This window comes from Zingiber officinale, chromosome 6A, assembly GCF_018446385.1.
Source record: "Zingiber officinale cultivar Zhangliang chromosome 6A, Zo_v1.1, whole genome shotgun sequence".
Lineage (NCBI taxonomy): Eukaryota > Viridiplantae > Streptophyta > Magnoliopsida > Zingiberales > Zingiberaceae > Zingiber > Zingiber officinale.
Window position 1 is genome coordinate 119,058,636 of NC_055997.1, and position 14,319 is coordinate 119,072,954.

The 14,319-nt window shown below is 36.8% G+C and overlaps 1 protein-coding gene across 6 annotated transcripts in view; it reads left to right on the top strand.

The window, feature by feature from the left end:
- Nucleotides 1-14,319, top strand: part of LOC121997703 (sporulation-specific protein 15-like) — a 178,008-nt gene that overhangs the window by 155,632 nt on the left and 8,057 nt on the right. For 3 of the 6 annotated variants that reach the window (XM_042552270.1, XM_042552269.1, XM_042552271.1), the window contains one exon: nucleotides 12,436-12,556. In XM_042552270.1, the coding sequence (XP_042408204.1) occupies nucleotides 12,479-12,556 (78 nt within the window). In that variant the 5' untranslated portion in view covers nucleotides 12,436-12,478. Of the gene's footprint in view, nucleotides 1-9,360; nucleotides 9,788-10,385; nucleotides 10,565-11,466; nucleotides 11,668-11,847; nucleotides 11,971-12,320; nucleotides 12,359-12,435; nucleotides 12,557-14,319 lie in introns of those variants that run through there. The other 3 variants (XM_042552266.1, XM_042552267.1, XM_042552268.1) reach the window with 3 other exon arrangements.

Consider the following 14,319-nt stretch of genomic DNA (forward strand, 5'->3'; position numbering starts at 1 on the left):
ATAGTAACAAACACATATATCTAGTATTTATTTCTTTGACTTATCAATGGGTGAAATTTAGTTCGATAAATCAAGAGGTCCAATAAGTTGAGAAATGATATTATGTATAGTGTGTGTTGTTGATTATAGAAGGAAATTGTGTCCTAGTAATTTAGGTTAATAATGCCCCCAAGAGGAGCACATAAGGATTGTCATGTAAACCGTGCAGGTGGACTTAGTCCGACATGATGATAAGGTTGAGTGGTACTACTCTTGGAACTAAATATTAATTAAGTGAGTTATCAGTAACTCATTTAATTAGTGAGCATTCGATATCTTAAACACAGGGAGATTAACACACTCATGATAAGAAGGAGCCCAAAATGTAATTTGGGATTGGTGCGGTAGTTCAATAATAATTCTTTAGTGGTATGAATTATTATTGATGAACTCGAGTTGGGTGTTCGGGGCGAACACGGGAAGCTCAAGTTCATTGGGAGACCAAAACCAATTCCTCCTCTCGATCCCTGTCGTAGCCTTTTAATTATAAAGTGTTATACCCACTCATACCCACCTTATGGTGGCAGGTCAAGCTTAGCTTGGAGCCCAAGCTCGGGTCGGCCAAATCAAGGTTAGACGGGTCAAGTAGGTGGTCGGCCCTAGCTTGAATCCAAGCTTAGGTGGCCGGACACAATTAAAATAAAAGAGATTTTATTTTTTTAAATCTTTCCATATGTGGAAGTCATGATTTAATAGAGAGTTTAAAAATTAAATCTTTCCTTTTATAGTTTCTACAAAAGATTAAGAGAAAGATTTGATATCTTTCCTTATTTGTAGTTAAAAGGAAGATTTTAATTTTAAAGAAAACTTTCCTTAATTTTAATCATCCACATGTTTTAAAAGAGAGATTTTAATTTATAAAAGTTTCCATTTATAACCAACCATAAAGGGAATTTTTTAAGAGAAATTTTTATTTTAAAAATTTTCAGAAATAAATTAGAAAGTTTTAATTTTGTGTTTAAAACTTTCCTTATTTGGAGGAATTAATGTGGCCGACCATTAAAAGGGTTAAAAGGATATTTTAATTAAATTTTCCTTCTTAAACATTGGCAAGGAATATAAAGAAGTTTTATTTATAAAACTTTCCTTATTTGCCAAGACCAAGGAATATAAAAGAGAGGGTAGAGGTGCCTCACCTCATAACATATCATCTAGTATTCCTCTCTTCTCTTCCTTGGTGGTGGTCGACCCTCTCTTCTTCCTCTTCCCCTATTCTTCTTCTTAAGTGGTCGGCGGCATCATCTTCTTGGTGAGATCTTGGTGGCCGGATTTTGCTTGGAGAAGAAGAAGAGATAGGAGACATTGTTTCCTAGCATCCCTTGGAGCTTGGTTGGTGGCCGAAGTTCTTCATCTCTAGGAGATTATTGGTGGCCGAAACTTGCAAGGAGAAGGAGACTTGGGTGGATTCTGTTACGCTCCGCAAGTGTACGGAAATGTCGCAAGTAATATAAAAGATTATCGTATCCACAGGGACTGGAATAAGCACTAGAAATATCTCAATGCGAATTAGCTAAACAACTATCCAATTGTTTCAAATGCAAAGTGAAGGTAAACAAATCTAATATTAAAGATCAACAAACAAGAGTTTAGTGTTTTGGGTTATGATAAAGGGAGATTCTAGGAGTTTCGATTTCTTTGTAAGATTTCTTGAATGTAAATGGTTCACCAATTCTTATCCCTCAATTGCCAAACACTTGTAGAAAGTTGTCGGTTCTCTCTTGCAATAGATAACCGGCTAAGAACTGAGAAATGTATCTAAATATGATCAATTAGACGTGAACCTACGTTGTCCTTACACAGAAGCGCACCTATTACTATGCCTTCCTCGGATATCAACATAGAAGCCCACAACTTATTAATCTATCAAGATACAAGAAACTAATCACAAGATCCATCCTACTCTCTTGAATATTCCTATTTCCTCTTCAAGATTATCTCTCAAACGTCCTTACACGGGCTTGCACCTGTCACGTGGATCCCTCGGATGATCGAGTGAGAGTTTATCTTTACAAAGTCCACAAGAAATCCAAACAATCAATCAAGAATGAGAATTAAGCACAAATCACCATTAATCATTCAAGATCTAATTGATACAAGCAAGACAATGTCATTGAAACAAGAAATTGGCAAATCCATAAGAGATTACATCAATCCATCATACAAATACTCCCTTAATCCTAGAATACAAGATCTACTCCATGAATCGAGGAAGAATACCCGAAGAAATAAAGATTACAAGCATTTCTTAAATCCCCAATCCAAGAAACCAAGAAAAGGGGGAAAGAGAAAACTTATCTACGAAGAAGCCTCGTCTTCGGATCCAATCCTTGCTCTGGAGTCGAAATCGTCAAGAACTCCCCTCGAATCGCCCAGAAATCCTCCCAAGAATGGGAGGATACCACCAAATCTTGCCTTCTCCCAAAGGGGGAGAGATCCCCTTTCAATTCATGAAGGAGGGTTTAAATAGAGGAGGAAATCGGGCGCCACACGGCCCCATGACACGGCCGTGTGAGATTCACACGACCATGTCCAGTTCCTTCTCTTCCAAAGCTACACGGTCGTGTGGTGCACACGGCCACCACCTACTTGGCCTCTGGAAACCTCACACGGCCGTGTAGATCTACACGGCCATGTAAGGCATCTGCTCTAATTTCTTCAAATCAAGACACGGCCGTGTGAGATTCACACGGCCATGTCCTCTTCCCTTCCTGTTAAAACTACACGGTCGTGTGTGGTACACGGCCTGATGCTCTCTCCCTTCAATTCCTTCCAAGCTTGGCCGAGGACGCATAATCTTCACCAATTTCGACTCCTGTGTACAGAAAATGCACAAAAAGCAGATCTCCGAACCAAAAGAGTAAATATGCTAAAAGGAAAGCTGGAAGTATAAAAGTGCATAGATCAAGCATGCTCAAAGTATGTAAATGTGCGTAAAAACATGCATAAAAGAGTATATCATCTACGCACATCAGATTCTCGTCTCAATAGATCGTCGCCCATACGACATCTGAGATAAGAAGAGGAATACGGCAGAAGATCGTGAGGTCTATAAGCTACAAAAGGTATAACTAGTTATTAGTTTCCGCATCATAACTAGTTCATCCTTTTGTTTAGATCTTGAAATACCAAACACAAGAGGCTTATGATTCTAGGTTTCGGATTTATGATTCGATTTGTGTTTCTTTTATTTTTCGATCTTGTGATTCGATTGCTCTTATTGGTTAAACCTAGGGTTACTATAAGGAAATTAAATATTGAATTCCGTTGAAAGGCTTTGTTTAGGAAGTGGTGGATGCTCCCATAACCAAGAAGGCTTAATGTCTCGCCATGTTTAACCTCGAAGTTGTAACACCCCAAATTTCACGATTTGGAGTCCTAAAAGACCTTATTAAAATCTAGAAATGCTTTAGAAAAATTCTAGAGATTTTTAGGAATTTATAGAATATTTTTATGTAATTTTTGGAGGTCGTTTGGTATTTTTACTAAACGAAAGAAGTTTCGACAAAAAAATGTCCAAGCTGAGGCTTGAACCGGCAACCCCTGACCAGAGCAAAACTCGGCTAACCAACTGGGCTAGCAGTTATTACTTGATCAAATAAGGGTCGAATTGTATTTAAGTAATAAATAGTTAATAGCAGAATAAAAAGAGAATAAAAGGCTCGGCTGGGGATTTGAACCTGCGGCCTTTGGCTCGGTCAAATCCCGGCTGACCAAGTGATCCAGCCACCGGTTCTGTTTAGAAAAGGTAGGAAATTTTATTTAAGGAAGTTAATGGAATCCGGGAATTTAAAAGAGAAACTTAAGGCTTAATTTTCCCGTGACCTAAACCTAATCTTTTTCCCTCCTCCCGATTCCGTCTGCGTGCGGCGCTTCTGCTCGGGCGACGACGAAGAAGGAGTTGGGTTTTGGTCTCCGGCAGCCGGCCTAGGATCAAAGCCGAGAGTTTTCTACACCATTGTGATCCTCTCGTCGAGGAGAACTTGTGGGCATGAGGAGAAACCGGGAACTCAAGTATCTCGGAAACCCTAGAGCTGCCTTTCTCCTTCGGTAGTGAACTCAAGAACAGCAAGGTAAGTTGCTACTCACCTGCAGTAGGATAGCTCCGATTGTTTCTTTCTTTTTCCGAAAGCTTGAGATAAATTGTAGGTGGTTGGTGCTTTTGTTTCGGATTGTGTTGTGCCGAATTCATATTTGCTAGGGATTTTGATCTCTTTCTTTGCTTCCGGAGTGATGTGCAGAATTGGGCTTTTGCTAGAGGGTTAAGTGTAGTTCTGAGAATTGATTCCTCCTTTGTGCTTCTGTGGTAGCATGCTCAAAGATTGAATAAGTTTGTGCATAGGTTTTATTTTAAAAACAAACCAGCAAGCATAACTTAGTATTGTGCAATGAAAAGGATAAAAACAGCTTCTCTTGAAGTGTTCTGTGGAGTTCGGTTGTGCTAGGAAAGGGGCACGAGCAGTTCCTTTTGGGGCTTGTTGTGCAATTCGGATATTGTTGCTGATAGGCAATGAACCTGTGATGGTTTAGATTTTTGAGCATGTGGTTTAGGTTCTGATTTTCCAGCAAATTCTGTGTTGATTTCCTCTGCTGCTTTAGCTTGGTTATTAATTCCTTTGCTGCCGTATATTTGCATTCTTGAATATAAGGCATGTGAGTTAGATTCTTTAGTTTTATGATTTAGCATGTTGTTGGACTTTCCTATTTGTTATTAGTTAAGCATGTGTAGTTTCTTTATTACTAGAAGAGCATGAGCAGTGTTGAATTGTAATGTTTCTCCTTGCTATTAGAATAACATGAACAGACTTGGGTTTGGTTTATCTTGAAGCTTGCTGCCATAAGACCAGATTTAGTTGTTTAGATTTGGGAATGAGAGCATGTAACATCCTAGTATTTGATTTTCTTCTTTGCTGCCATGTGTAGGAATAGGCCTTTTAACGAGCATGCAGTAGAGTGGTTTTGTGCTGTTAGCATTTCCATTGCTTAGCTTGATATAGATCCTTCCTTATTAGTTTTATGCATGCAAATTTCAAGTTTATGTAGCTCCAATGTGTAGGAACAGTTATGTCAGTTCACGTTGCAGTTTTGGGTTTCCTTTGCATTATAACAAATCTGAACAACTTTCATTTTAGCATGCTTAAAGATTTCAGAATTGTTTTCCTTTGTTTTTAAATTTGTTGTAGCATGTTTGAAGAAGTTAGATATGCTTTCTTTTGATTTGTCTCTGATATAGCATGCTTATAGAAGTCAGATTTTCTTTCCTTTGATTTAATTCTGTTGTAGCATGCCTATATTCTTTTTAAGAGTTTAAGAAAAATATAAGAAAGATAAAGAAAAGAAAGAAAAAGGTCAAGGCCTTAAGTAGATCCCAAAGTCAAGACTTTAGGGATTTTGGCACACAAGGTGCTAAAGAAAATGCCGAGACATTATATAGAAGTATTAAAAGATAACAAGTATTTTACTTTTATCAGTGGCACTGTGCTGGACTCTCGGTTGTCCTTGGGTTGGGCTCCCATAGTCGTCCCTAGGTTTAGATAACCTAGTAGTAATGGCACGACCGACGGTCCACGGTCGACGACCCGAGGGTCGCCAAATGGGCCGCCAAATGAGTCGGGTCGTTACAAAAGTAAAAGCACAGTTGTCAGGCCCAAGAGAAGTTGATTATTATTTTGAAGTATTATAGGTATAAGTTTTTGAACAAGTAAAACAAGTTTTACATAACTATAAAGTATTAAAGGATAAGTTTAGAACAGATGAATTAAGTTTCATTTTGTTTTAAAATCAGCAAGTTGAGTTTTCTTTTATGCTAGCATGTTATTTAGATTAGTTTACTGTTCTTTGCTATTAGAAGAGCATGAGTAGCTTTACATGTTTAGCACTTCAGTATGTTTGTTTATTTATTAGTAGATGAGCATGAGTAGTTTTCCTTTTGAGCATTCAGTTTTAGTTTTCAGTATATTCACATGCATATCGAGTTTTTGTGAGTTAGATAGCGCTTACTAAGCAAATTTTGCTTATAGATTACACTTTCTCTTACTACAGATACAGGAAAGGAAAAGATATAGAAAAGAAGGCGACAATGAGGTGTTCAAAGGATGTGTGATGCTGGACTATGGAAGCCTTGGGACTAGGAAAGAAGTTTTAATTTTAGTTTCCGCATTTTAGTTATTGTAAACATTTGAGTTGTATTTTAAGTTCATGTCATTTGAGATTATTCTGTTTAGATTGCATGTAGGATGAGTTCAGGTTAGTAAGTAGATATTTGTGTGTTTGATACTTATTTAACTGCGTGGTTGATTGATATGTGTTCCAGCCGCTTGTGGCTGAGTATATATTGCATGTATTGTTGAATATAGTCACCGGTACAGGGGAGACTCTGCCGAAATTTTTCGGTAGGGTTTCCATGTGATTTTTAATCATACCGGTTAAATAGAGTTAGTAGTTAAGTAACGGTCATCCTTAGAGAGTAGTAGTAATAAGAAGGGTGGTCATTACAGAAGCCAATCTATGAAATAAATATTTAATCGAATTTGTAACATGGGTGGATTTGGATCAATAATGTTAAGCATCGTTTGCGATCCAAGTCTAAACCTCTAAGAACAGATAAGTTGAATTTGGAATCAATAATGTTAAGTTCCGTTTGCGATTCCAAATTTAATTTTTAAAGAACACAATAGGTTGTTAGGAAAGGTTCAGGACTTGTACAAAATTTTTGTACAGGGGACCGGTATGATATTCCGAGTAGCAACCAACAATTACCTCGCCGAGCGGGATAGCCGCTCGGCCGAAGCTCTATTGTGTAAATGCCAAGTCCTATTGCATCGTCGAGCGGGGTAGCCGCTTGGCTCGGCTTCGGCACATCGTCTTCTACTCCATTGAGCATCGGTCGTTTGATTCATCCCCATGTCGAAGGCGGCGGAGGATCGAGACCTTCTCCCTCCGGTCGGGGCATGGTGGTCGCCCGATCGGGCGAGGATATCTGAACGTTGACCGCCTTGACTTCGACCTCCACCGTGGCAACTATCTTCCATGGGGTGGGGCCCCTCCTCATCACCGCATCACACTCATTTTTGGTCTTGTGAATTTCTTAGGTTGTAAAAGTTCAAATATGCTATTTATTGTTTATTTTGACTTTTCTGGATATGTTAAAATATTATTTGAAAAATTAGCTGAAATCTGACATTGAGCTTGATATAAAATCCCACATCCAGAGAAGTCGAAACAAATAATGAAGGACATATTTGGACTCCTTGCAACCCCAGAAATCCACAGGACCTGAAATGAGTATAATCTGAGCTTTTTAGGTCGATTAATGGATTTCGATCGAAATTGGCCGAAATCGTATGTTGGGCCTGATATAAAATCGCACCTCTGGAAAAGCCAAAATAAATGATGGAGGTCATATTTAGACTTCTTACAACCTCAGGAATCTACAGGACCTGAAATAGGTATAATCAGAGCTCTCTAGGTCAATTAATGGATTTCGACCGAAATCGGTCGAAATTCATTAATCCACCTAGAGAGCTCGGATTACACTTATTTCAGTTTCTGTGGATTCATGAGGTTGCAAGAAGTCCAAATATGACCTCCATTATTTATTTCAGCTTCTCCAAAGGTGTGATTTTATATTAGGCCCAACGTATCTGAGATATTAACTGATTATTTTAATATCATTTTAATATATTTGGAGAAACCGAAAAACAATGGATAATATATTTGAACTCCTTGTAACCTCAGAAATCCACATCACCTGAAATGAGTGTAATTGGAGCTCCCGAGGTCGGTCAGTATGTTTGATTAAAACCCACTAATTAATCTAGAGAGGTCTGATTGTACTCATTTCAGGTTTTGTAGATTTCTGATATGGTAAGGAGTTCAAATATATTATTCATTATTATTTTTGATCTTCTCTAATGTAGGTATTTTAAGAAAAATAAAATTGATTAGAAGAAATCGATAGGTGATAGATGAGAGAGAGATTAACTTTCCATAAGTGCTAGTCCCTTCGGATGAGTCTAGTGGCTAGCACATGAGGTGTTGCCATCAATGAGGTCTGGGGTTCGAATCTCAGCAAAGCCGAGGTAAATGTCTCCCTTATGTGCTAGTCACTATTTCAAAGGCTAGTAGCCGCCCGTGATTTACCTCCTCCGTGTTAACCTTAGGACGGGTTAACAGGGGCGTTGGGATAAACATATTCATCTTTTGTCACTAATGAGATTAACTTTCCACGAGTAGAAAGTGAGAGTGGAGAGAGAAGGAGAGGGAGATTAAGATTGTATGTAATTGATAGAAAGGATAGAATGAAAAAATTAAATAAATTAATATGTTTTTCATAATTTTTAAAATATAGTATAAATTTAAAAAAGTTAACTACATTTCTGATAAATTACCGTCTCCAAGGTCGCAGAGCTTAAAACCCTTTAGCAGTTTCTTTGTTTTTGTAAAACAAAAAACACATAGAACATTCTGATGTTGTCACTCGGAGCCAGCTACGGTCACCTCCATACCTAGCAGAGCTCTCGAGGGAGAAGATGAGGAGGAAGGACAGGGGAGGAAGGGGAAAGAAGAGAACAACCAGGAGAAGGATAAGAAGAAAGAGAGAGGCTGGAAAGCAAAAGCATACAATCGTTCCGACAAAGCAGAGCAGTAATCCTTCAAGTAAACAATAGAAGCGAAGGAAAGGAGCCGTCTTTGGTTTTTTTTACAGATTATTTTTGTTTTTCACTTTTTGGAAACTAAATAAATAAATTTGTGTCCGGTTTAATTTTTCTTGTATTTTTGTTTTTTAAAAAAGCCATTTGATTATGAATACGTTTGTTACGGGCCGGGCTCATACAAATTTTGGCCAGGAAACGGACCATCCTACCGACCGCAGCTCTCCACATGGGGCCCATGTTTTCTCCACGCCGCTCGCGCCGCGTGCAGTTTAATTTATAATCCGATACAGTAATTAAAGATCAACTCCGATTTTATTAAAATTCCAAAAGTAGATAAATCATATACCAAAATTTTAATCAACATTTTTTATCAAATAAAAAATATATATTTGTCTATGTTTGTATAATGTTCTCAAATATCAATTATAGTAGTTTGGTGGTAGTTGTTGAAGCATGCAGTCACAAGAAAGAGTAGGCTTTAATTCATGCAATTGCATCATTATTTTTTTTCCCATTAAAACAAAATTCTCAATTTGAGACAATCTTATAAATGTTTAAACATGTTCAAATATAATTTATTTATGTAGATTTTAATTATTTTTCTAATATTATATTATATCGTTAATTCGATGATTAGTATTTATAATTATCAGTGAGACATCAGGCTTTGGCGCGACGTCTCTTTTCTTAAGTTAAACCCCCTTCTCTCACTCTCTGTCTCTCTCTGGATTTGGTGAGTTCGATCGAGCCCTAGGCGATCGAGCTGCATTGCGATCCGAGGGAGTCTCTTAGTTGCACGTTTCTGGAAGCATCGTTGCCCCCATCACGCCTTGGAGCCTCGTCAGCGGCAGTCTCCTCCGCCCTCGCTTGCTCGCCAAGCGCTAGATCCGGAGTTTGGCGAAGGCGTCGGTTGAGCTGCGTGCCCTTTTTGTCTGCTCCTACGCACGCGCACTCTCTTCTTCTTCCTTGATTTGTTTATACCAGTGTATTCTCTGAGCTTAGGTTGATGGTTGGAACAAATCTCAAGCGGCTGGGACTTTTACAGGAAAAGGATCGAGTTTTGGCCAGTTGACTGATTTCTTTGACTATTCTAGGTGAGTTAATTGGCCGGTCTCCTGATCTCCTTTCTTAGTTAGTGAATTATTCGGCGTACTTGCGTCTCAAAGGTTCGCATTTTGTGTTTTTCCAGTGAAACGTATTGATCTTTAATGCAAATCTTTGTCCGCAGTTGAAGTCTTGGGCGATGGCGTCTGAGTTCCTTTATGGGTTTTATTTCAATTTAATTTCGAATAGCTTGATATTTAGTGGATCGCACCGAGATTGGAGCCGTTGGATATGAAAATGTGTCATTTGTAGAAAATCTATTGTTGTTCTCTGGATTTTGATCTGAGTTTCTTTGTCTTGTTTCTGATTCGTGGTTTCTGTTTTTTAAAATATATATCTCTCTTTTGCGAAGAGTTGCATTCAGTTGAATCCGTGCATACTGGTATGTTTTTATATACATCTCTTTTGGAAGACTTGCATTAGGTTATTCTGTTGGATCTATGCTTGCTGTTATGTTTTTATATACATCACTTTTGGAAGAGTTGAATTTAGGTTATCCACCTGATAATTTAGTTCATTTTCAAATTATATTGGTGAAATAAAAAAGAGCATTAGATTCTTCTTGATGCGTTAATGTTTTGCTTAAAGGGACGCAGTTCATGGTCTTGTACGAATTGATTCAAGGAAGCAATTAGGAAGAAGAAAAAAGGTGTTTTTTTATTCACCTGATATTTAGTGCTTCAGGAAAAATGTCGAGGATTCCTAAATGGAAGATTGAAAAGACAAAAGTGAAAGTCGTCTTCCGCCTACAGTTTCATGCGACACATGTACTCTCTGCCTTTCCCTAGGTTTTTTTTTTCTTTATTGTTTCTTTCAATGAATTGACTAGCTGGTCAAATGAAACTTTATTTATTTGAATCTTTTGTATATGCTTATTTTCATTTGATGATACTTTATCTTTATCCTGTTTTACATTCCATTTTCTTTTGTTGATTCCTTGCTTAAGGAGATTTGCTTCCTAAAGTTTATATGGCAATGCCCTTCACAAATAGCAGACTATGGTGATATACTATAAACAATTATTAGTTTTCCATAAGTGATAGCATAGCTCTTGTTGGTTTCTTCAGCTTGTGTTTGTTACTATTTTCATGTTGGAGCTTTTCAGACATTGCAATGATATATAATTGCACAATATTAAATTAAAACCTTTCTTTAACTGTCTTATGCTCAACTGTCTCTCTATCGCCTCCAAAGGAATCTGTTGCCATATGATAAAGTCCAAAGGAGAACCAATATAACAGCAAAGACTAGTTATGGTTTTGTACATTGTTTTCAATATATCTAGATTTCTAGGGAAATTGTGGTCAATTTAGTTGCAATATTTCATTTCCTCTTTATCTGGTAAAATGCCTATAAGTTATTGTTTGCAGTCTCATTAAATTCTCATATTATGGAATATTGTTCAACTCATGAGCTGCAGCTGTTTTCCATGTTTAGTTTGATGTCAGTTGTAGAGTATCTAATGATTGAAACAAGTGCATTTTAAGACTAACAAATTACTTATACTCCAGTTAACCTGATATTAGTGCTGATACTGGTAGCAATATACTTGCTCTGGGCAATTATATTAAACCTGTAGCAAGTAATAATGAGCATGTTTAGGTAACATAAGAGAGATTTTCTTTTTTAGAAACTTAAGATTTTAGAGAATTATCTCTGCTTGTTTCAGATTCCACAACAAGGGTGGGACAAGTTGTTTATATCTCTTATCCCCATCGATGTGGGCAAAACAACTGCAAAAACAAATAAAGTTAATGTCAGAAATGGGAGCTGCAAGTGGCCAGATCCGATCTATGAAACTACAAGACTTCTCCAGGATGCAAAGACTAAAACATATGATGAGAAGCTGTACAATCTTCTGGTGGCTACGGTATTTAGTTCTTTTTTTACTTTGTATTTTTTACTTTTTGTTCCTGGTCAAATCACAAACTTAGACAAGCTTGCCACTGAATGCCACTGCTACTTGATTTACTTACCTTTTCAAATGCTATATTCATGTGAGGTATACAGCTCATCTTTATTTATTTGCTTTCTGGAATGTATTTCACAGGGGTCTTCCAGGTCAAGTTTCCTTGGAGAAGTTAATATCAACCTTGCAGACTTTGCAGATGCATTAAGACCTTCATCTGTTTTGTTACCTCTTACTAATTGTGATTTTGGAACAATTTTACATGTGAGTGTTTTTTTAAAATAAAAAATTCAACAGTTTTTTTATTATTTTTGAACATGATTGATTCTCTACCATTTGGTATGTCTTTATTATCAAATTTAATATGATTGGTAAAGGGGCTTTGGCCTGATTTGGAACCAAACATCACCTTTATTTCTGAAATGGGGTTCTCCTCGAATAAAAGAGATTATACTACACTACAAAAATAAAATAAATTCTCTCTTCTTTGTATAGCCAGTCTTAGGCTGTTGGGTCATTGTGGCTTGCTTTTTTTATTAGATTCATTTACTTCTATCTTATTCTTCCTCATTGTAATGGTACTTGTTCTCTGTCTTTTTTTGGGTGTATTCCAGGTCACGGTCCAACTTCTTACTTCCAAAACTGGTTTCAGGTGCCGCTTAACAAGAAACATTTTTTTTCTCTTTTGTCAGCATTTGTAACTTCTCTCACTTGTTGCGTGCTATTCAGAGAATTTGAGCAGCAAAGGGAACTGAGTGTAAGGGGGATTCAGATGATATCTAGCAATAAAAATATTCCGGTTGATACCGAAGCTGCATCACCAGAGATAGTTAATGAAGTAGCAGAAAAGGTTGAGTTTTTTCTCAAATTAATATTGTGATTTGAAGGAACTCTGGAAGATTCATGCAGTGTTTACCTTTTCTGAGACATCAACAAGGAATTTCAGTTACAGTATCTCTATGTGCAGACTACCTATTGAGTAGACAGTGTAACTAACAAGTTAAGTCATGCATAAATATGTGATTTGGCCTGTCATACTTATGTCCAAATAAGATGGGGTTTTGGAAGATCTAGCAGTGTATCATCTACAGCTCTATATTAACCTCAACTCAGTGCAGTGCAAACGATATGAACACATTAATAAGAAAAAATAATTCCTTTCACTTTGGAAAAATCTGGCTCTCTAATTTGAAGATTGAACCTATTGATCAAGAATCAAGAGAAATGAACATAGTTCATGGTAAAATTAGGTTTGATTTAATTTATTCCTGGTTTTAGTTAAAACCTTGTTCTTACTCTGCAAGGTATAATCAAGAGAAAAGAACATGGTTTTAGTTAAAATTAGGTTTGATTTAATTTATTCTTGGTTTTAGTTCTTGGTATAATCTTTTTATTGTTTTTTACTTCATCTTGGTGTCGTGACAGTGCACATCACTTTTTGTAAATTAATGGTATTTGCTTGATTCTTATGAAAGTTTCAATAACATTCATCTAGATGTTTGTGGGATTTTATGGGCCAGTAAGTAGTACACGTTACATTTTTTATCCAGGCATTCATCACTAAGTACAAGAGTGCTAATAGGAATATCTTACTCCTACTCTAGATTCTCATGTTAAATAGTCCTACAACATCTTGGATTGTAGTTTTTTCATTTGAAAGGAAAAGATATACAGTTCATTTAGTTGTCTTTAGAACTTGATCTTAAATCAACTATTAGGCTATTACTGATTTGCCTTTAGCAACACATATACTAAAATCTTAGTTAAGTCAACTGGTATCATTCCTGCACACAACACCAAGTTTTTGCGAATAACATCTTTTTTTCATATGTACCTATTACTTCATTTAACTTGAGGAATTTTGTTGATGACTGCATGCATTTGTATCAGTTCTTCTAGATCTTGCTTTTACATTGGCTTTAGTAACTGATATGCATAGGATACAACTATAGCAAAGTTGCCTTTATGAATACATTCTTGTACATGAGGTTCAATCCATCTCATTTATGCACTAATTTCAGGTTGTATATAAATCCCTTTTCAACCAGGAGACCTACCTTCTGAACTTGCTTCCAAATTCTTGAAGTCAAGTTATAGTTATTGACTTTTAATGATTCATGTTAGCTCCACCAACTCATTATAAAATGCAAGTGCGGAAATTGTTGTATCACCATAACTTCTCAATTGAAAAGCTTGGGTACCTTGGCAGCACAACCCCAATTTTGGTACGGACCAGTGTGATAGAGTGATCCATTGAAAGACTGCTGTGCTAGCTAATTCTATGATCCAGTCTTGAAACATCTAAATGACCATGCCAACTTGATTTTTCTGGCCCTAAAGATTTTCAAAACAACTGCATGCCTCATTTTGGCAACTACTAAGAGCATCCACAATAAGACCAAATACTTCTCCCAAATATTTATGGTCCTCACATCCAAATCCCACAATTAAATATCTCACTCTTCAAATATCCCAAATCCCACAATCAAATATCCCACGAACCAAATATTTATGGAGTCAATCTATTAAATATCTCACTCTCAAATATCCCAAATTCTACCATTAAATATATATTTTTAATTTTTTTTTGTTAAAAACACAAAAAAAAAAGAC